Here is a 20,819-nt window from a genome sequence, read left to right as displayed (position 1 = left end):
GGTTTTTATACTTGATTTATATGTGGATACCACATTTCTCTATTATTATTATTTTTAATAAAATGCTGAAGTGGTAGGTAGATACAAGATAAAGGTAGAAAACATAGTTTAGTGTTGTAAGAGAGCAAATGTATATGATCAGGTGTGTGCCTGTAGACTATGTGTTAATCCAAGCTAGACCAGGGCAATAAAACATCCATGTATGCAGAAGATTTCTCTCAGAACGGGGGGGTGAGGTTCTAAGCCTCACCTCTGTTGATCCCCAATTTCTCACCTGATGACCCCTCTGTGACTGTGCCTGTCTTAGGTTGTTCCTCCCTTGAGGAATCTTACCCATCTCTGGCTAACCAGTCATCTTCCGGGGCCATACAGGGAAATGTAAAGTTGGTAAGTGAGAGAGAAGCCTTATTGTTTGAAATAGTTAGCTTTTTATTTCTTTGCATATTTATGCCCTGTAGCTTCTATGCCCAGCATTTGTCTTGAGGTATCTTTAGCACTTGGAAGAATTATGATACTCGGTTAATTTGATATGAGGCACGAATTCTATTTAAGGGTTGTAATTAGGAAGGAAGAAGAAAAGCTATAGAAGTAGCAGGTGGGAGAAAACCTGGGAAGATTGATTATTTCTTTGACATATCTTCTTGTAGAGTAACTTCAGCATGTATAGGTTTTAAGCTACTACTTAAATTGCGCACACACATTAACATAATAAGAGTATAGTTACATAACCAAAGCATATCTGTAATTACCAGCCATCTCCAGTGAAACCAAGAAAACCAGTTAGGCACCTTAGGCATTTGTGAAAACTTATCTATGATATGGTGGATATTGTCCAACTGAACTTGAACAGTCTGAGAGAACTCAGACAAATTAAAACAACCCATTCCTGGGGAATGTTCACATCCCTTATGTTCTTTTAACAGTAAATAGTCTGTAGTTGTAAGATTTTGGAGCGCCACAATTTGCACTTCTCCTAATTCTTTGTTGAGTTCCAACAGTATAGATCCAGTCAAATTTGTTGTTTCACTGTATGCACAGGTCAGCTTAAATAGCTCCTTCATTCCCATGGCAAGTCCAGGAGCTGGTGGGATGAGTGCATCTACAGCTGTAGCAATGCGTTGATCTTTGTTGGGATTTCTTGATGACCATCTTCTGGCATGAGTCTTCCAGAGAGTGCTGATGTTGGAAGTTCTCTTTCATATCGTATCTTAGTTCATTTTCAGGGTAGCCCAATTAGGCTTTGCTTTCTGTACAAACAGAAACAAACCCTTTGCCTACACTTGTATATGCCCTTTATACCCTTGTGTAGAACTCATTGGAGGTTACCACACAGGAACAGTCCTTTTTTTTTTGTTTGTTTTGTTTTGTTTTGTTTTTGGTATCACTAATCTACACTTACATGATGAATATTATGTTTACTAGGCTCTCCCCTATATCAGGTCTCCCCTATAAACCCCTTTACAGTCACTGTCCATCAGCATAGCAAAATGTTGTAGAATCACTACTTGCCTTCTCTGTGTTGTACAGCCCTCCCTTTTCTCCTACCCCCCCATGCATGCTAATCTTAATACCCCCCTACTTCTCCCCCCTCCTTATCCCTCCCTACCCACCCATCCTCCCCAGTCCCTTTCCCTTTGGTACCTGTTAGTCCATTCTTGAGTTCTGTGATTCTGGTGCTGTTTTGTTCCTTCAGTTTTTCCTTTGTTCTTATACTCCACAGATGAGTGAAATCCTTTGGTATTTCTCTTTCTCCGCTTGGCTTGTTTCACTGAGCATAATACCCTCCAGCTCCATCCATGTTGCTGCAAATGGTTGGATTTGCCCTTTTCTTATGGCTGAGTAGTATTCCATTGTGTATATGTACCACATCTTCTTTATCCATTCATCTATCGATGGACATTTAGGTTGCTTCCAGTTCTTGGCTTTTGTAAATAGTGCTGCGATAAACATAGGGGTGCACTGATCTTTCTCATACTTGATTGCTGCATTCTTAGGGTAAATTCCTAGGAGTGCAATTCCTGGGTCAAATGCTAGGTCTGTTTTGAGCATTTTGAGGTACCTCCATACTGCTTTCCACAATGGTTGAACTAACTTACATTACCACCAGCAGTGTAGGAGGGTTCCCCTTTCTCCACAGCCTTGCCAACATTTCTTGGTGTCTGTCTTTTGGATGGCAGCCATCCTCACTGGTGTGAGGTGATACCTCATTGTAGTTTTAATTTGCATTTCTCTGATAATTAGCGATGTGGAGCATCTTTTCATGTGTCTGTTGGCCATCTGTATTTCTTTTTTGGAGAACTGTCTGTTCAGTTCCTCTGCCCATTTTTTAATTGGGTTATTTGTTTTTTGTTTGTTGAGGCATGTGAGCTCTTTATATATTCTGGACGTCAAGCCTTTATCGGATGTGTCATTTTCAAATATATTCTCCCATACTGTAGGGATCCTTCTTGTTCTATTGATGGTGTCTTTTGCTGTACAGAAGCTTTTCAGCTTAATATAGTCCCACTTACTCATTTTTGCTGTTGTTTTCCTTGCCCAGGGAGATATGTTCAAGAAGAAGTCACTCATGTTTATGTCTAAGAGGTTTGTGCCTATGTTTTCTTCCAAGAGTTTAATGGTTTCATGACTTACATTCAGGTCTTTGATCCATTTTGAGTTTACTTTTGTATATGGGGTTAGACAATGGTCCAGTTTCATTCTCCTACATGTAGCTGTCCAGTTTTGCCAGCACCATCTGTTGAAGAGACTGTCATTTCCCCATTGTATGTCCATGGCTCCTTTATCAAATATTAATTGACCATATATGTCTGGGTTAATGTCTGGATTCTCTATTCTGTTCCATTGGTCTGTGACTCCGCTATTGTGCCAGTACCAAATTGTCTTGATTACTATGGTTTTATAGTAGAGCTTGAAGTTGGGGAGTAAGATCCCCCCTACTTTATTCTTCTTTCTCAGGATTGCTTTGGCTATTCGGGGTCTTTGGTGTTTCCATATGAATTTTTGAATTATTTGTTCCAGTTCGTTGAAGAATGTTGCTGGTAGTTTCATAGGGATTGCATCAAATCTGTATATTGCTTTGGGCAGGATGGCCATTTTGACGATATTAATTCTTCCTAGCCACGAGCATGGGATGAGTTTCCATCTGTTAGTGTCCCCTTTAATTTCTCTTAAGAGTGACTTGTAGTTATCAGAGTATAAGTCTTTCACTTCCTTGGTTAGGTTTATTTGTAGGTACTTTATTGTTTTTGATGCAATTGTGAATGGAGTTGTTTTCCTGATTTCTCTTTCTGTTGGTTCATTGTTAGTGTATAGGAAAGCCACAGATTTCTGTGTGTTGATTTTGTATCCTGCAACTTTGCTGTATTTCGATATCAGTTCTAGTAGTTTTGGGGTGGAGTCTTTAGGGTTTTTTATGTACAGTATCATGTCATCTGCAGATAGTGACAGTTTAACTTCTTCTTTACCAATCTAGATTCCTTGTATTTTTTGTTTTGTCTGATTGCCGTGGCTAGGACCTCCAGTACTATGTTAAATAACAGTGGAGAGAGTGGGCATCCCTGTCTAGTTCCCGATCTCAGAGGAAATGCTTTCAGCTTCTCGCTGTTGAATATAATGTTGGCTGTGTGTTTATCATAGATGGCCTTTATTATGTTGAGGTACTTGCCCTCTATTCCCATTTTGCTGAGAGTTTTTATCATGAATGAATGTTTAACTTTGTCAAATGCTTTTTCAGTATCTATGGAGATGATCGTGTAGTTTTTGTCTTTCTTTTTGTTGATGTGGTGGATGATGTTGATGGACTTTCGAATGTTGTACCATCCTTGCATCCCTGGGATGAATCCCTCTTGGTCATGGTGTATGATCCTTTTGATGTATTTTTGAATTCGGTTTGCTAATATTTTGTTGAGTATTTTTGCATCTACGTTCATCAGGGATATTTGGTCTGTAGTTTTCTTTTTTGGTGGGGTCTTTGCCTGGTTTTGGTATTAGGGTGATGTTAGCTTCATAGAATGAGTTTGGGAGTATCCCCTCCTCCTCTATTTTTTGGAAAACTCTAAGGAGAATGGGTATTATGTCTTCCCTGTATGTCTGATAAAATTCCGAGGTAAATCCATCTGGCCCGGGGGTTTTGTTCTTTGGTAGTTTTTGGATTACCGCTTCAATTTCGTTGCTGGTAATTGGTCTGTTTAGATTTTCTGTTTCTTTCTGGGTCAGTCTTGGAAGGTTGTATTTTTCTAGGAAGTTGTCCATTTCTCCTAGGTTTCGCAGTTTGTTAGCATATAGGTTTTCATAGTATTCTCTAATAATTCTTTGTATTTCTGTGGGGTCCGTTGTGATTTTTCCTTTCTCGTTTCTGATACTGTTGATTTGTGTTGACTCTCTTTTCTTCTTAATAAGTCTGGCTAGAGGCTTACCTATTTTGTTTATTTTCTCGAAGAACCAGCTCTTGGTTTCATTGATGTTTGTTATTGTTTTATTCTTCTCAGTTTAATTTATTTCTTCTCTGATCTTTATTATGTCACTCCTTCTGCTGACCTTAGGCCTCATTTGTTCTTCTTTGTCCAATTTCGATAATTGTGACATTAGATCATTCATTTAGGATTGTTCTTCCTTTTTTAAATATGCTTGGATTGCTGTATGCTGTCCTCTTAAGACTGCTTTTGCTGCGTCCCACAGCAGTTGGGGCTTTGTGTTGTTGTTGTCATTTGTTTCCATATATTGCTGGATCTCCATTTTGTTTTGGTCATTGATCCATTGATTATTTAGGAGCGTGTTGTTAAGCCTCCATGAGTTTGTGAGCCTCTTTGCTTTATTTGTACAGTTTATTTCTAGTTTTGTGCCTTTGTGGTCTGAAAAGTTGGTTGGTAGGATTTCAGTCTTTTGGAATTTTCTGAGGCTCTTTTTGTGGCCTAGTATGTGGTCTATTCTGGAGAATGTTCCATGTGCACTTGAGAAGAATGTATATCCTGTTGCTTTTGGATGTAGAGTTCTATAGATGTCTATTAGGTCCATCTGCTCTACTGTGTTGTTCAGTGCTTCCGTGTCCTTACTTATTTTCTGCCCAGTGGATCTATCCTTTGGGGTGAGTGGTGTGTTGAGGTCTCCTAGAATGAATGCATTGCAGTCTATATCCCCCTTTAGTTCTGTTAGTATTTGTTTCACATATGCTGGTGCTCCTGTGTTGGGTGCATATATATTTAGAATGGTTATATCCTCTTGTTGGACTGAGCCCTTTATCATTATGTAGTGTCCTTCTTTATCTCTTGTTACTTTCTTTGTTTTGAAGTCTATTTTGTCTGATATTAGTACTGCAACCCCTGCTTTCTTCTCGCTGTTGTTTGCTTGAAATATGTTTTTCCATCCCTTGACTTTTAGTCTGTACATGTCTTTGGGTTTGAGGTGAGTTTCTTGTAAGCAGCATATAGATGGGTCTTGCTTTTTTATCCATTCTGTTACTCTGTGTCTTTTGATTGGTGCATTCAACCCATTAACATTTAGGGTGATTATTGAAAGGTATGTACTTATTGCCATTGCAGGCTTTAAATTCGTGGTTACCAAAGGTTCAAGGTTAGCCTCTTTAGTATCTTACTGCCTAACTTAGCTCGCTTATTGAGCTGTTATATACACTGTCTGGAGATTCTTTTCTTCTCTCCCTTCTTGTTCCTCCTCCTCGATTCTTCATATGTTGGATGTTTTGTGCTGTGCTCTTTCTAGGAGTGCTCCCATCTAGAGCAGTCCCTGTAAGATGTTCTGTAGAGGTGGTTTGTGGGAAGCAAATTCCCTCAGCTTTTGTTTGTCTGGGAATTGTTTAATCCCACCGTCATATTTGAATGATAGTCGTGCTGGATACAGTATCCTTGGTTCAAGGCCCTTCTGTTTCATTGTATTAAATATATCATGCCATTCTCTTCTGGCCTGTAGGGTTTCTGTTGAGAAATCTGACGTTAGCCTGATGGGTTTCCCTTTATAGGTGACCTTTTTCTCTCTAGCTGCCTTTAACACTCTTTCCTTGTCCTTGATCTTTGCCATTTTAATTATTATGTGTCTTGGTGTTTTCCTTTTTGGATCCTTTGTGTTGGGGGTTCTGTGTATTTCCGTGGTCTGTTCGATTATTTCCTCCCCCAGTTTGGGGAAGTTTTCAGCAATTATTTCTTCTAAGATACTTTCCATCTCTTTTCCTCTCTCTTCTTCTTCTGGGACCCCTATAATACAGATATTGTTCCTTTTGGATTGGTTGCACAGTTCTCTTAATATTGTTTCATTCCTGGAGATCCTTTTGTCTCTCTCTATGTCAGCTTCTATGCGTTCCTGTTCTCTGGTTTCAGTTCCATCAATGGCCTCTTGCATCCTATCCATTCTGCTTATAAACCCTCCCAGAGTTTGTTTCATTTCTGCGATCTCCTTTCTGGCATCTGTGATCTCCCTCCGGACTTCATCCCATTTCTCTTGCGTATTTCTCTGCATCTCTGTCAGCATGTTTATGATTCTTATTTTGAATTCTTTTTCAGGAAGACTGGTTAGGTCTGTCTCCTTCTCTGGTGTTGTCTCTGTGATCTTTGTCTGCCTGTAGCTTTGCCTTTTCATGGTGATAGGAATAGTTTGCAGAGCTGGGACGAGTGACGGCTGGAAGGACTTCCTTTCTTGTTGGTTTGTGGCCCTCCTCTCCTGGGAGAACAGCGACCTCTAGTGGCTTGTGCTGCGCAGCTGCACGCAGACAGGGTTTCTGCTTCCTGCCCGGCTGCTATGGAGTTAATCTCCGCTGTTGCTGTGGGCGTGGCCTGGCTCGGGCAGCTACTTCAAAATGGTGGAGTCCCGTTGGAGCAGGAGCGGCTGGGAGGCTATTTATCTCCATAAGGGGCCTCCCTGCTCCCTGCAGCCCAGGGGTTAGGGTGCCCAGAGATCCCTGGATTCCCTACCTGTAGATTAAGTGTCCTGCCCTGCCCCTTTAAGACTTCTAAAAAGCACCCGCCAAAGCAAAACAACGACCACCAAGAAAAAAAAAAATTTTTTTTTTAATTAAAAAAAAAAAAGGTGGTTGCTCGTTTTTCTTTATTCTCCGGTGCCAGCCTCAGGCCTCTGCTCACTGTTCTTGCTGCCCTGTTTCCCTAGCATCCAGGGCCCCCTGGGCAAGTACTGTGTCTGCGCTCTGGCCAGGATGGCTGGGGCTGGGTGTTCAGCAGTCCTGGGCTCCGTCTCCCTCCCGCTCTGCCTATTCTTCTCCCGCCGGGAGCTGGGGGGAGGGGCGCTCGGCTCTCGCCGGGCGGGGTCTTGTATCTTACCCCCTTCGCAAGGCGCTGCGTTCTCTCAGGTGCGGATGTGGTCTGGATATTTTCTTGTGTCCTCTGGTCTTTATTCTAGGAAGGGTTGTCTTTGTTATATTTTCATAGATATATGTTGTTTTGGGAGGAGATTTCCGCTGCTCTACTCACACCGCCATCTGAAAATTATTTTTATGCACTAGAAAAGAAAATGTAGAAATAAACTTTCAAGAATATAATGAGACTGTATAGTGTCAGAGGATAATTAATGTATAAAAAGCCAAATTTTTCAATGTTCCTATTTAATTAATACACATGGTTCAAAGATCTTTTTAAAGTTAAGATGGGTATTTAATGTAAAAGGGCACATAGGGGTGTGATTGTGTGTATTAAATATCCACATTTTAGTTTATTTGAATCAAGAAATTGAAATAGAGTTACAGAGGGAAAGAGCCTTATAAGCAACATGAAAGTAATTTGCAGGCCATTAATTTGTACAGCTTGGATGAAAAAGCAGTGTTAAAATGTTTATTTGGAAGTTGTAGCACTATTTTAGAGCATTGTTATGTAATAGAGTGTTTGCAAGTTTGAGCAGGTGTATGTCATATGAGATTTAATAATATTTGCATAGAAACTAAATCTCAGCTGTGGCATGCACATACAATCCAAAAAAAGGATGTTTTTAGGGTCTTGAAAAAATTTTTACTATTAGATATCACATCCTATTTTAGGGCTAAAGTGAATTTGAAAACATGCCAAATTTTCCACTTTAGTCTAGGTTATCGTTTGAGTCTCAATAAAATTTAAATCCTGCCTTGTAAATTCTTTTAAAAAATTAAATATAGTATAACTGACAGAAATGATCATCTTGTGCTTGTTGAAGTAAGTGATACTCATTGTTCCACATTAGTGAAAAAGTTGGGTGAGATGCATTTATAAGCAAGACCATTACTCCTCAGGCCTTTTTTTTTTATAAGTTCTCATTTTAAAATTAGTTCCCAAATAATGAGACACAGTCATAAGTGTATTATATAGTCAAATGCTGCATGAACACAGGAAAATTGTTAAAACACTCCTATTGTAGTCACTGACTATGTAAAATAAAATTCTGGGAAAACTGGGTAAGTGTACCATGTTAAAAGGAAGATAATCTGCTCAGAACCCAAAACTTCCAGATGGAAATGATTTGCATTTTATGCTTAACACCTAAGGCAGAAATAAAGTAAAAGATTGATTTGATTATATAAAAACCTACAGGGGATGAATAAAACTTAAAACACACTATAAAAAGGCTTGAAATATATATGATAAATGACTAATATTCTAAATGCCTGAGCTCTTACAAATAAATATGAGAAAAGTCAGAAAAAATCATAAAAGAATATAAACAGCCCAAGATTTATGAATGATTCAACCATATTAGTGAAAGATGAACTGAAACAGGTATTTTCAGTTGACAGATACTTCTTAACACTCAGAATATGGCACAAACATTGTAGGTAGATCAGAAATGGATAACTCAGCAATATATCCAAATTTAACTTATCTTTTGAAGCAGCATTTCTGTTTTTAAGAATTTATAAAAAGTGAACAAAGATACAGTGAAGTTCACTACTGTGGTGGTTTTAACGGTAAGCTGTTGAAAGCAATCTACTAGTATCTCCTTCGAAGTAGATACTACTAAATATAGATTTATTTAGTCTGTGCTTTATTTTTGAGATTTATGACAAAATGCTTTTTTTAAAAAACATTTTCTTTTCTCTAGCTTACTTTAAAATACAGTGTACAACACATATAACTACAAAATATGTGTTAATCAACCATATGTCATTGGTAAGGCTTACAGTAAACAGTTGTGTCGCTAACCCCCATGTTGTTCAAGGGTCAACTATATACACATATATCAAGTCGTTGTTGTATACATTAAATTCATACAATGTTATATATCAATTGTGTCAATAAAATGGGGAAGAAAATTTTATGAGACTCTTAGACCAAAAAAATTAAGTTCCTGACATACAGTGCTAGACAATGTTTGCTGTTATTCTCATTAAAACAGAAAATATTCCTGAAGTATGAGATAGTGAAAGAAATCATAGTTTGCTGTATATACATCATAGATACGTATATAAAAGATAAACAACTAATTTGGAAGAAAATTGCCTGACTTTAAGAAACTTGCCTAGGTTGAAAGTAAATGGCCAAAGGATTACATTCTTAAAACAAATATTCTACATTTGTCTGGAGTTTTTGTCCCTGCTACAACACAAGCCCTATACTGATCTAAAAGTGACTTTGATACTAAACTGTCTCCTTTTGTTTGTTTGTTTTGAACAGGTTGGCTCAAAGCTAATCCCTTGTCACAAACTTGTTTTGGCTTGTGTTATTCCCTACTTCAAAGCCATGTTTCTCTCTGAAATGGCTGAAGCCAAGCAAACACTGATTGAGATCAGAGATTTTGATGGGGATGCAATAGAAGATTTGGTAAAGTTTGTCTATTCTTCACGGCTCACTTTGACTATTGACAATGTCCAGCCTCTCTTGTATGCAGCCTGTATCCTACAGGTTGAACTGGTGGCTAAGGCTTGCTGTGAATACATGAAGTTACATTTTCATCCATCCAATTGCCTGGCAGTAAGAGCGTTTGCTGAAAGTCACAATCGAATAGATCTAATGGACATGGCAGATCAGTATGCCTGTGAGCATTTTACTGAAGTAGTGGAGTGTGAAGACTTTGTAAGTGTGTCACCCCAGCATCTCCATAAGCTTTTGTCCTCCAGTGATCTAAATATTGAGAATGAAAAGCAGGTCTATAGTGCAGCCATCAAGTGGCTTCTTGCCAATCCTCAGCATCATTCCAAGTGGTTGGATGAAACACTTGCACAGGTAGGGGCAGAAATAGATGGCATGAAATGATACAGAAGCAATCAGCATGTTTCATTTATCATGAGAGGTATAGATTATCCAAAGAAATGTAGTAATCATTGATGTAATACAATGTGAAAATGGTTTTGACTCTTACTTTCCTGTTTACTCACTATACTATTTGAGAATAAGTCTGAATTGTTACATTTGAATTAGAAATACCATTCTCTGTGATTGAACCTTAATGTTTAAAATTTGAGATAGTAGTAACAATGTTTTTGTCTATGTTAATAGAAAATGGTTCTGAGGAAACAGCTCCAAATTAATTTATAACTTGTTTTATAATGAAGTTTCTAAATTTTAGTGAATTATTTTGCTAATGAAAGTACATTTATTAATACATGTAGATTTATTTTGGAAAGAACTATAAGACATCACTTCCCATTTTCTTGCCTCACCACAGTTTTACTTTTGTAACCTCAGAAATGTCTCTTTGTAAAATATTTATTTTGTATGGTTAACAGGGACTTGGATATGGAGATAATAAATAGATCTTATAATTACTTTGAAAATAAGTTCATCAACAAAAATAAAGTTTTATTATCTTACAGCTGTATCTTATTTTTGTGTATGTTTGTGTGCTTTAAACTAAAAATTGTATTACGTGGTTTGATCATTCCCCTAATCTACTAGAAAATTAGTGTGTCCTTAAGAGAAGAATGGTGCACCCCTATACGTAAGAGGGGGTGCTTCCTGAGTTAGGTGGTGGTTTCTTCAGATCTGTTACTTCGGAAGGTTTTACTGCTTGTTTCAAATATGAATGTTTATGAAATAAATCACGTTTCCACATGTTCAGTCTTAGCTTTAAAAGGCAAAAGAACAAAGGATGGCAATTTTGTTTTGAATGTGCCTTTTTCTTAGCTGCAAGGGGCCTTGTAATGATGACAAAACCATTTTTGGAAGTAAGTAACTTGAATAAAAGACAATTGAATTATTTTATCCAGTCTACTTAAATCTTGTGTTTCAAAGAGGAGAATATGTTTAACATATGATCTGACTTCATCAGTGCAGACCAATAATTTAAAGAGACATTTCTGAAATTGCTTTAGAACTTGGCTCATTGAACATTATTCACATGTTAGAAAGGCTTTATGAAGTGAGTGAGTTTCAAAAAGAGGGCATCCTGCAGTGAAAGCAGAGAATGAGCTGCCCAATCACAACTTAAATTCTGCATCTGTAACTATTTATGACCTTAGGTCCGCTTGCCGCTGTTGCCAGTTGATTTTCTTATGGGTGTTGTGGCAAAAGAACAAATTGTCAAGCAAAATCTAAAATGTAGAGATTTATTGGATGAAGCAAGAAATTACCACCTTCACTTGAGTAGCAGAGCAGTACCTGACTTTGAATACTCCATTCGGACTACCCCAAGGAAGCATACTGCTGGTAATTAAATTACTCATTTTATCAACTCTGTTAGAAGGATCTTTTTCCTATTTGAGGCTTAGTTATGAATGCCTAAACTTAAGTGTAAAATAACTTGTTTCTGATTATCTTAAAGTAGTAATTGGCAAAAAAATATAAAAGGTTATATATGAATTCTTACTGTACCTTGATTCACAGTTTTACCAATAAGCCAATTTTTTCAAAAAGCCATAATGAGTGCTATACACTCTGAAGAGCCTGCTGAAATGTCACTTTTTTGAGGTCTTCCTAATTCCTCTAAGCAGAATTAGTTCCTCTCTTATTTATGCTTTTAGAGCACTTTGTTTGAACTTGTTTTATTTTACTATGTGGTACTGAATTTTATTTGACATGTTTTGAGCTCTTCAGAAAACCTGTAAGTATCTCATTTAGATTTGTATCGCTAGTACCAAGTATGGAGTTTGACATGTTACATGTTGAAATACTTGTTTTGCATTTTATTAAATCAAAAGAAAGGCACTAAATATATCTAACATTTGTGTAACAGACCATTTTACTAGGCTTTGAGAATCTAAAGGTCTTGTGTTTGAGGAGGCATGCCATTTCACCTTTGCCACAATTTTCAAGACTTTACATTTTTTCAGGAAAATAATTAATGTCCACTTAATATTACTCTTCATAAATACAAAGAATAGATTTGAGGGATGAAGGAAAATAAAAAAGATCCAGGAATTGAAGTAGCAGTACTCTCAACTCTGAGGCAGCAGACTTCCTCTGCATGTGCTGCTCGCTACCTAATGGGTTAGTTATCAAATAAAGGATACAGTTATCAAAGAAAGAGATATCAGTGGAATAGCCTAAAAACAACAACAAAAGGCAATGCTTCATTATGAATAGCAGGATGTTCTTTAGGTAGTATGAAGAAAGTTTGGATATCATAGATCTGCCTATGAAGTAGTTCTTCTAAATAGTTTAATGTGAAAAGGGCTGCTTATTTATTCTTCTTCTTTTATAGGTTGATGTCAAGAATTACATTTTTTGAAGTGTAGTTTTTTTAGTTGTGAATCCTGTTTCAGGAAGTCAAGGTATTTAATGAAATTCTTCTTCAAATTCAGATTTAAATTCGAACAACATCTTGGTCACCTAGATTATATGCCAGACATATACTGTACGCTCATATACATGATCTCTTAACATGATTTCAGGAAGTTTATGAAGTGGGTTTTAGTGAGGGATTAATCCTTGTTATGAAATAGATGGTGTTACTCCATTTTATGGATCAGGAGCTGAGAATCACAGGGTTAAAAGTATACCTGAGGCCACACAGAGAAAACAGGATTTGCATCCTGATCTTTTTTTTTCATTTTTAGTTGTTTTTTCTTCCATGCCGTGTTCCTAAGTAACCTGTATATAGCCAAGTTACTAGTGTCCACTTAAAACCTAATCAATGATTGGGATTAGATTCTGGGATTATAATTCCAGCTATGCCATTAAATGTGTAATTTGGGGTAGATTTATTAATTTCTGAAGGTCTCTCTCAGTTTACTTAGGTGTGATTTGGACTGCATCATCTGTAAAGTCTCGTCCAACTTTAAGTTTCTCTGCCTTAAGATACTGGATTAGTTGGAAAAGAGCACAAGGAATCTGGCCACTCATTTATGCAGTCACTCAGCAGCTGTTAAGTGCTGACCACTAGCTAGATTCTGGGTTAGGCATTAGAAATGCAAACACAAATAGAATATAGCCAGTCCTATTTTGAGAGAACTTGCAATCTCATCTAGGTGAATAGACATGTGAATGAAGGTGTAGTGGGAAGCACAAAGAAAGAATGGCTATTTTTACCTTGGAAGGGTCAGAAAAGATTTTTACAGAGAAATTAAACCCCAGTCTTAGTTTTGAATAATAAACAGATGTTTTTCTTGATATCAATTAGGGAAAGGAGTAGTCAGTTCATTTTACATGTATTGAATGCCTAGTACATGCCAAGCACTGTGCCATCCCTTATTAGTGCATAATTACTTAGCACACAGTCTTAACCTATCTCAGACTCTGGTGACGTTTATCAGCATAGTAAATCATTTCAGTACTCTGAGTTGAATGATAGTTACTGAAAGTTGCTATTGGAACTTTGAAGATGAGCACTACACACTATTGCAGGAGCATGAAGTTTAAAAAAAGAGGGAGAAAATCAGATTGGGCATTGTAAGGCCTTTGTGCTGTGCTAGGGCTTTATCTTGTAGGGCAGTGGTTCTCAGGGTGTGAGGGAGTGGTGGCCCCTGGACAAGCAGCATCAGCACCCACTTGGGAACTTGTTAGAAATACAGTCTTGGACCTACCCCAGACCTACTGAATCAGAAACTCTGGGGATCAGGCCCATCAATCTGTTTTATGCCTTCCACTAGCTTTTGATTTTTTAGAAGTTGTAATAAAATATATATAACATAAGAAGTGCCATTTTAACCATTTTTAAATGTGTGATTTATTGGCACTTACTGAAGATTTTAAGAACTGATGTAGAAAATGGAAAACTGTTGAATGAGACTTTTTATTAGATTACTCTGTTGACATGCTGAAAGCAGAAAGACTGATAAGACAGGATTCTGCAGTACTTGGGTAACTGGTTGAGGGCCTGACCTAAAGGCAGTGATAGTTGGAATAGGGAGGGAGAGAAAGGACACCTCAGGGAAGGAAGAGGTATTTAGGTATGTGAGGAAGGGAGATCCTTTTGAACATCTTGGGTTTGAGGTGCCTTTGGGACATCAAGTGGAAATGTGGCTTCGAGATATAGATTAGAAAACATACATATGGAACTTAAAATCAAGAAATGAACTTATGTGTGAGCATGAAGTATGTGAGAAGTAGGCTAAGGGTGAAACATGGAAAACATAGAGAAGTGATTGAAGACAAAAGGAAACTTTTGATATTATGGAAATCAGGAGAGTAAGGAATTTCACAAAAAAACAGGGTGGTCAGTGTATCAAATGTTGCCCTTGTGTTCAATAAGAAATAAACTTGAGTTTATTGCATTTGTTACGATCTTAACAAGAGCGCTTTTACAGAGTGGGTGAAGATCTAAGCAATGCTGTAGGATGTTCGCAGAGGCAGCTGATGTACCCTGGTCTTAGAAGAAATTCAGTGAAGGGGTGAAAATTAGATTTCTTATAACATAATGACATTGAGTTCTATCCAAATAACTCATATTTTTACTTGTTAATCAAAATTTTGATATTCTAAAGATTTGTTACACACTAAAAAAGCAAAAACCAGGAAGTTGTGATTTTGATCTCTGTTTTGTGGCTTTACCTTTAGGTGTGCTGTTTTGTGTAGGTGGTCGAGGTGGATCTGGTGACCCCTTTCGCAGTATTGAATGCTATTCCATCAACAAAAACAGTTGGTTTTTTGGACCAGAAATGAATAGTCGAAGGCGACATGTGGGTGTAATCTCAGTGGAAGGTGGGTTCATTATTTTCTTAAATCATATCCTGTAATGATAATATTCTTTTTAAATATTTGAACTTTGAAAATTTCTTTTGTTAATTGCTAAATTATAAGATATTTAAGTATATCAGTAAAATATTTGGGTTGTGATTATTATTTGCTTAATGCCCATAGATGTTCAGTGTACAATCTCTCCTATATAGGTGCTTAATAGAAGATGAGTATCGGGGAGAAGAGAGTTTAAGAGTAAAACTATTCTGGGTTATATTTGCAAATGAATCAAGCTTAAGAAAAATGTTTATTGAACCCAAATATATATATCAATTTTTTTCTGTACCTAATTATTGAAATGAGATTTTTTGTACAGGTGACTGAAAATAATTAATTGCAGAACCATGGGTAAACTGTGAGGAGACTTGTAAAAAATCACTTTCTTTTTTCTGATTATAAAAATGTAAATTTTTTTTAGGAAAATGTGAAAACATTTTAATAACAAATAAAAATCATCTGTAGCCCAAACACCCAGAAATAGTCACACTTAACATTTTGGTATGTAATCTTTCTGGTAATTCTGTGTGTATTTTTATTCATTTAATTTTTTTAAAGTTTTGCTTCATTTATTTCATATTGTATTGAGTTTTATATTTTCTTTTTTTTTTTTTTTTTTTTTTTTTAATAATTATTTTTTATTGAAGGGTAGTTGACACACAGTATTACATTACATGAGTTTCAAGTGTACAACACAGTGGTAGAACATTTATATACATAATTCTAGGTTCCAGCTATCACCCTACCAGGCTGTTACAATATCTTGACTATATTCCTTATGCTATACCTTACATCCCGGTTACTAATTTATTTTACCATTGGAAGTCTGTCCTTTTTTTTTTTTTTTTTTTTGTGAGGGCATCTCTCATATTTATTGATCAAATGGTTGTTAACGACAATAAAATTCTGTATAGGGGAGTCAATGCTCAATGCACAATCATTATTCCACCCCAAGCCTAATTTTTGTCAGTCTCCAATCTTCTGAGGCATAACAAACAAGTTCTTACATGGAGAACAAATTCTTACATAATGAATGTTACATAGTGAACAGTACAAGGGCAGTCATCACAGAAACTTTTATATTTTCTTTATTAAACATTCTTTAAAAGCATGATTAGTGATTTCATCTACTAAGTAATAAAAAGTTGGGAAGCCTTAAGGGAGGGATAATATTGACGCATTTAAATAACAATGTAGAACAGCATATTCCAAGCATTTTATTAAATACAAGCTTATATTTTTTTTCATTTGGCTACTGAAATGAGATTGATCATATGTTGAACAGAAGAATAGTCAAAAATTAATTTTTCATGCTATTCTTATTAATATGTTGATTATATATAAATAACATTATTAACTTATTTGGAATCAAATGAAAATACTTATCTTTTGGCAGGCAAAGTGTATGCGGTGGGTGGACATGATGGAAATGAACATTTAGGTAGCATGGAGATGTTTGATCCTCTCACTAATAAATGGATGATGAAGGCATCAATGAACACAAAGAGGTAAATCAGCATGGAAATTTTTGACTTGGAGGAAAATAAAGCTTCCTATAATTGAAAGGGCTAATTTTTTATTTTTAAAATTTTTTAGAAATTTAAATACCTTTTTAAACACATCTTGTCAAAGTGGCCAATGTGATGCTTTATTATAACTTTTCATATTTTCCTGAGAAAAATGGATCATACTTGACAATATGATGGTTGTATGACTGTCAGATTTCAATTACACCTTAAGAACTGCTTTTTTTTTTTCAACTAAGTTGCAAAAATAGAGTTCCTGTGTGCCAGTAGTTTTCAACTGAAAATGATTTTGTTCCCTGTGTGGAACACTTGGTGATATCTGGAGACATTTTTGGTTGTCACAGTTTAGGGCAGGAAGGTTGTGAGAGTTGTTGACATCTAGTTGGGAGAGGCCAAAGATTCTGGTAAAGATCCTGTAAGACCCAAGAAAGGCCTCCACAGCAAAGAATTCTCTGACCCCAAAGGTCAATAGTGCTGAGATAAGTCCTGCTGTTTACCCTTCTCTCAGCTCCCAGAATGTTGACATTGTACACCACCACAGTACAGTTACTGAAACCAGGAAACTGACATTTATACAATACTCTTAATCTGTAGGCCTTATTCAACTTTTACCCATTTTACCACACATCTCTTATGCTTCTAATTGGTTTTTCTTGTTTAAGTGTGTTGGCAGATAATCTAACCTAATTAGCTAATAATTGTATTGGATTATAATATTGTTAGATTATTATATTAATATAATTATATATTAATATATTAATCTATGATGTGAATACTAGCAGATATAATAGGTGTTTTTTGTCTTGTTTCTTGATCTTAGTGGAAATGTCTCTGGAGTTTCCTTACCAAATAAGATACTGGCTTTAGGACTAAAGCATATGTATTTTATTTATTTATTTATTTATTTTATTTATTTGATTAAGGTATTGATATACACTCTTATGAAGGTTTCACATGAAAAAACGATGTGGTTACTACATTCATCCCTGTTATCGTGTCCCCCCATACCCCATTGCAGTCACTGCCCATCAGTGTAGTAAGATGCCATAGAGTCACTATTTGCCTTCCCTGTGCTACAGTGTCTTCCCCCTGATCCCCCCCCACACCATGTGTGCCACTCATAATACCCCTGAATTCCCTTCTCCCTCCCTCCCCACCTGCCCTCTTCCACTCCTCCTCTTTGGTAACCGCTAGTCCCTTCTTGGAGTCTGTGAGTCTGCTGCTGTTTTGTTTCTTCAGTTTTGCTTCATTGTTATACTCCACAATGAGGGAAATCATCTGGTACTTGTGTTTCTCTGCCTGGCTTATTTCACTAGGCATAATATCCTCCAGCTCCATCCATGTTGTTGCAAACTGCAGAATTTGTTTCTTTCTTATGGCTGAGTAGTATTCCATTGTGTATATGTACCCCATTTTCTTTATCCATTCATCTACTGATGGACAATTAGGTTGCTTCCATATCTTAGCTATTGTAAATAGTGCTGCAATAAACATAGGGATGCATATGTCTTTATTGAATCTGAGAAATTATATTGTTTGGGTAAATTCCTAGGAGTAGAATTCCTGGGTCAAATGGTATTTCTATTTTTAGTTTTTTGAGGAACCTCCATATTGCTTTCCACAATGGTTGAATTAGCTTACATTCCCACCAACAGTGTAGGAGGGTTCCCCTTTCTCCACATCCTCACCAGCATTTGTTGTTTTTACTCTTTTTGATACTGGCCATCCTAACTAGTGTACTGGTGTGAGATGATATCTCATTGTGGTTTTTATTTTCATTTCCCTGATAATTAGTGATGTGGGGCATCTTTTCATGTGTCTGTTGGCCATCTGAATTTCTTCTTTGGAGAATTGTCTGTTCACATCCTCTGCCCATTTTTTAATCAGATTATTTGCTTTTTGGTTGTTGAGGTGTGTGAGTTCTTTATATATTTTGGATGTCAACCCCTTATTGGATATGTCGTTTACAAATATATTCTCCCATACTGTAGGATGCCTTTTTGTTCTGTTGATGGTGTCCTTTGCTGTACAGAAGCTTTTAAGTTTGATGTAGTCCCTTGTGTTCATTTTTGCTTTTGTTTTCCCCTGCTCATGGAGATGCATTCTGAAGAAGTTGCTCATGTTTATATTCAGGAGATTTGTGCCTATGTCATCTTCTAAGAGTTTTATGGTTTCATGACTTACATTCCGGTCTTTGATCCATATTGAATTTACTTTTGTGTATGGGGTTAGACAGTGATCCAGTTTCATTCTCTTACATGTAGCTGTCCAGTTTTTTTGTGGTTTTTTTTGTAGATAATTATTTTTTATTGAAGGGTAGTTGACACACAGTATTACATTACATTAGTTTCAGGTGTACAACATAGTGATTCAACATTTATATACATGACAATTCTAGGTACCAGCTATCACCATACCAAGCTGTTAAATATCTTGACTATATTCCTTATGCTATACATTACATCCTGGTTACTTATTTATTTTACCATTGGAAGTGTGTACTTTTTTTTTTTTTTTTGTAGCTGTCCAGTTTTGCCAGCACTATCTGTTGAAGAGACTGTCATTTCCCCATTATATGTTCATGGCTCCTTTATCGTATATTAATTGACCATATATACTTGGGTTTATATCAGGGCTCTCTAGTCTGTTCCATTGGTCTATGTGTCTGTTCTTGTGCCAGTACCAATTGTCTTGATTACTGTGGCTTTGTAGTAGAGCTTGAAGTTGGGGAACATAATCCCCCCAGCTTTATTCTTCCTTCTTAGGATTGCTTTGGCTATTCGGGGTCTTTGGTGGTTCCATATGAATTTTAGAATTATTTTCTCTAGTCTGTTGATCAGAAGTTGAATAGGTTTGACTGGGGTTTGCACTGTGGTCTCACAAGGCCAAAATCAAGGTGCAGGCTGGGCTAGTTTCTTACCTTGAGGCTCTGGGGAAGAATCTGTTTCCAAGGTCATTTAGGTTATTGATAGAATTGATTTGGGATTGTTCTTTCTTGAGATAAGCCTGTATTGCTATATACTTATCTCTTAGAATTGCCTTCACTGTTACTCACAGAAGTTGGGGTGTTGAGTTGTTGTTTTCATTCATCTCTATTTATTGCTTGATCTCTTTTTTATTTGGTCCATTGATTATTTTTATTTGGTCCATCTTTTTTATTTGATCCATTGATTATTTAGGACCATGGGCCTCCATGCATTTGTGGGCTTTTTTTGTTTTCTTTGCATAATTCACTTCTGGTTTCATATCTTTGTGGTCTGAGAAGCTGATTGATAAAATTTCAATCTTTCTGAATTTACTGAGGCTCTTTTTCATGCTCAGTATTTTTTATTTTTATTTTTTATTAAGGAATCATTGATATACACTCTTATGAAGGTTTCTCATGAAAAACAATGTGGTTACTACATTTCCCCATATTATCAAGTCCCCCTCATACCCCATTGCAGTCACTGCCCATCAGTGTAGTAAGATGCCACAGCATCACTACTTGTCTTCTCTGTGCTACACTGTCTTCCCCATGATCCCCCCCATACCATGTGTATTAATCATAATACCCCTCAATCCCCTTCTCCCTCCTCACCTACCCTACCCTTTTGTAACTACTAGTCCCTTCTTGGAGTTTGTGAGTCTGCTGTTGTTTTGTTCCCTCAGTTTTGCTTCATTATACTCCACAAATGCACACTCAATATTTTTATAACCATAGTATTTTGTAAGTCATTGCTTTATTCTCAAAAGAGATTAAGGGGACTGAAAATGAATGACATTACCCTTAAGAATTCTTTCCTAGGATACTCTTTGGTAGACTTATAGTAAGAATCTGAGTAAAGCAGCTGCTCTCTCCATAATAGCAATAGCTAATACATAGCATTAAATATGCGCTAGTCACTGTTCTAAATGCTTTGCCTGTGTTAACTCATTAATATATCAGCTATATGTACTTTCTCAAATGAGTTACAGATGAAGAAGCAAGGAAGTAGGTTTATAAAATACACTTTATTCAGAGTACATACCAAGTCAGTGACATAATAGTTTTAAAATAGTTCAACTTTTGATTGCTCGCAATGTTTTTTAAGGTACTGATAGACATTTTTTATTGTCACCATTATAGTGAGTTAATTAGCTTTTAACATGGGCTAAGTCTCCTTTTCATAAAGAGAAATAAATGCCATTCAGTAGTAAAGCAATGTAATGTAAAGCTTGTAATATAAAAATTTATGTTCCTTTGTGTGGTAAAATGAAACCCTGCATCAAAATGTGCTCT

The 20,819-nt window shown here is 36.5% G+C and overlaps 1 protein-coding gene across 4 annotated transcripts in view; it reads left to right on the top strand.

The window, feature by feature from the left end:
* KLHL8 (kelch like family member 8) overlaps nt 1-20,819 on the top strand; it is a 68,089-nt gene that overhangs the window by 40,586 nt on the left and 6,684 nt on the right. Inside the window, exons 4-7 of one of the 4 annotated variants that reach the window (XM_036896017.2) lie at nt 9,597-9,743; nt 11,381-11,567; nt 14,856-14,999; nt 16,429-16,540. In XM_036896017.2, coding sequence (XP_036751912.1) covers nt 9,597-9,743; nt 11,381-11,567; nt 14,856-14,999; nt 16,429-16,540 — 590 coding nt within the window. Of the gene's footprint in view, nt 1-9,596; nt 10,146-11,380; nt 11,568-14,855; nt 15,000-16,428; nt 16,541-20,819 lie in introns of all 4 variants that reach the window. The other 3 variants (XM_036896016.2, XM_036896014.2, XM_036896013.2) reach the window with 3 other exon arrangements.

This window comes from Manis pentadactyla, chromosome 5 (assembly GCF_030020395.1).
Source record: "Manis pentadactyla isolate mManPen7 chromosome 5, mManPen7.hap1, whole genome shotgun sequence".
Taxonomy (NCBI): Eukaryota; Metazoa; Chordata; class Mammalia; order Pholidota; family Manidae; genus Manis; species Manis pentadactyla.
This window is presented reverse-complemented; position numbering and strand designations above follow the sequence as displayed.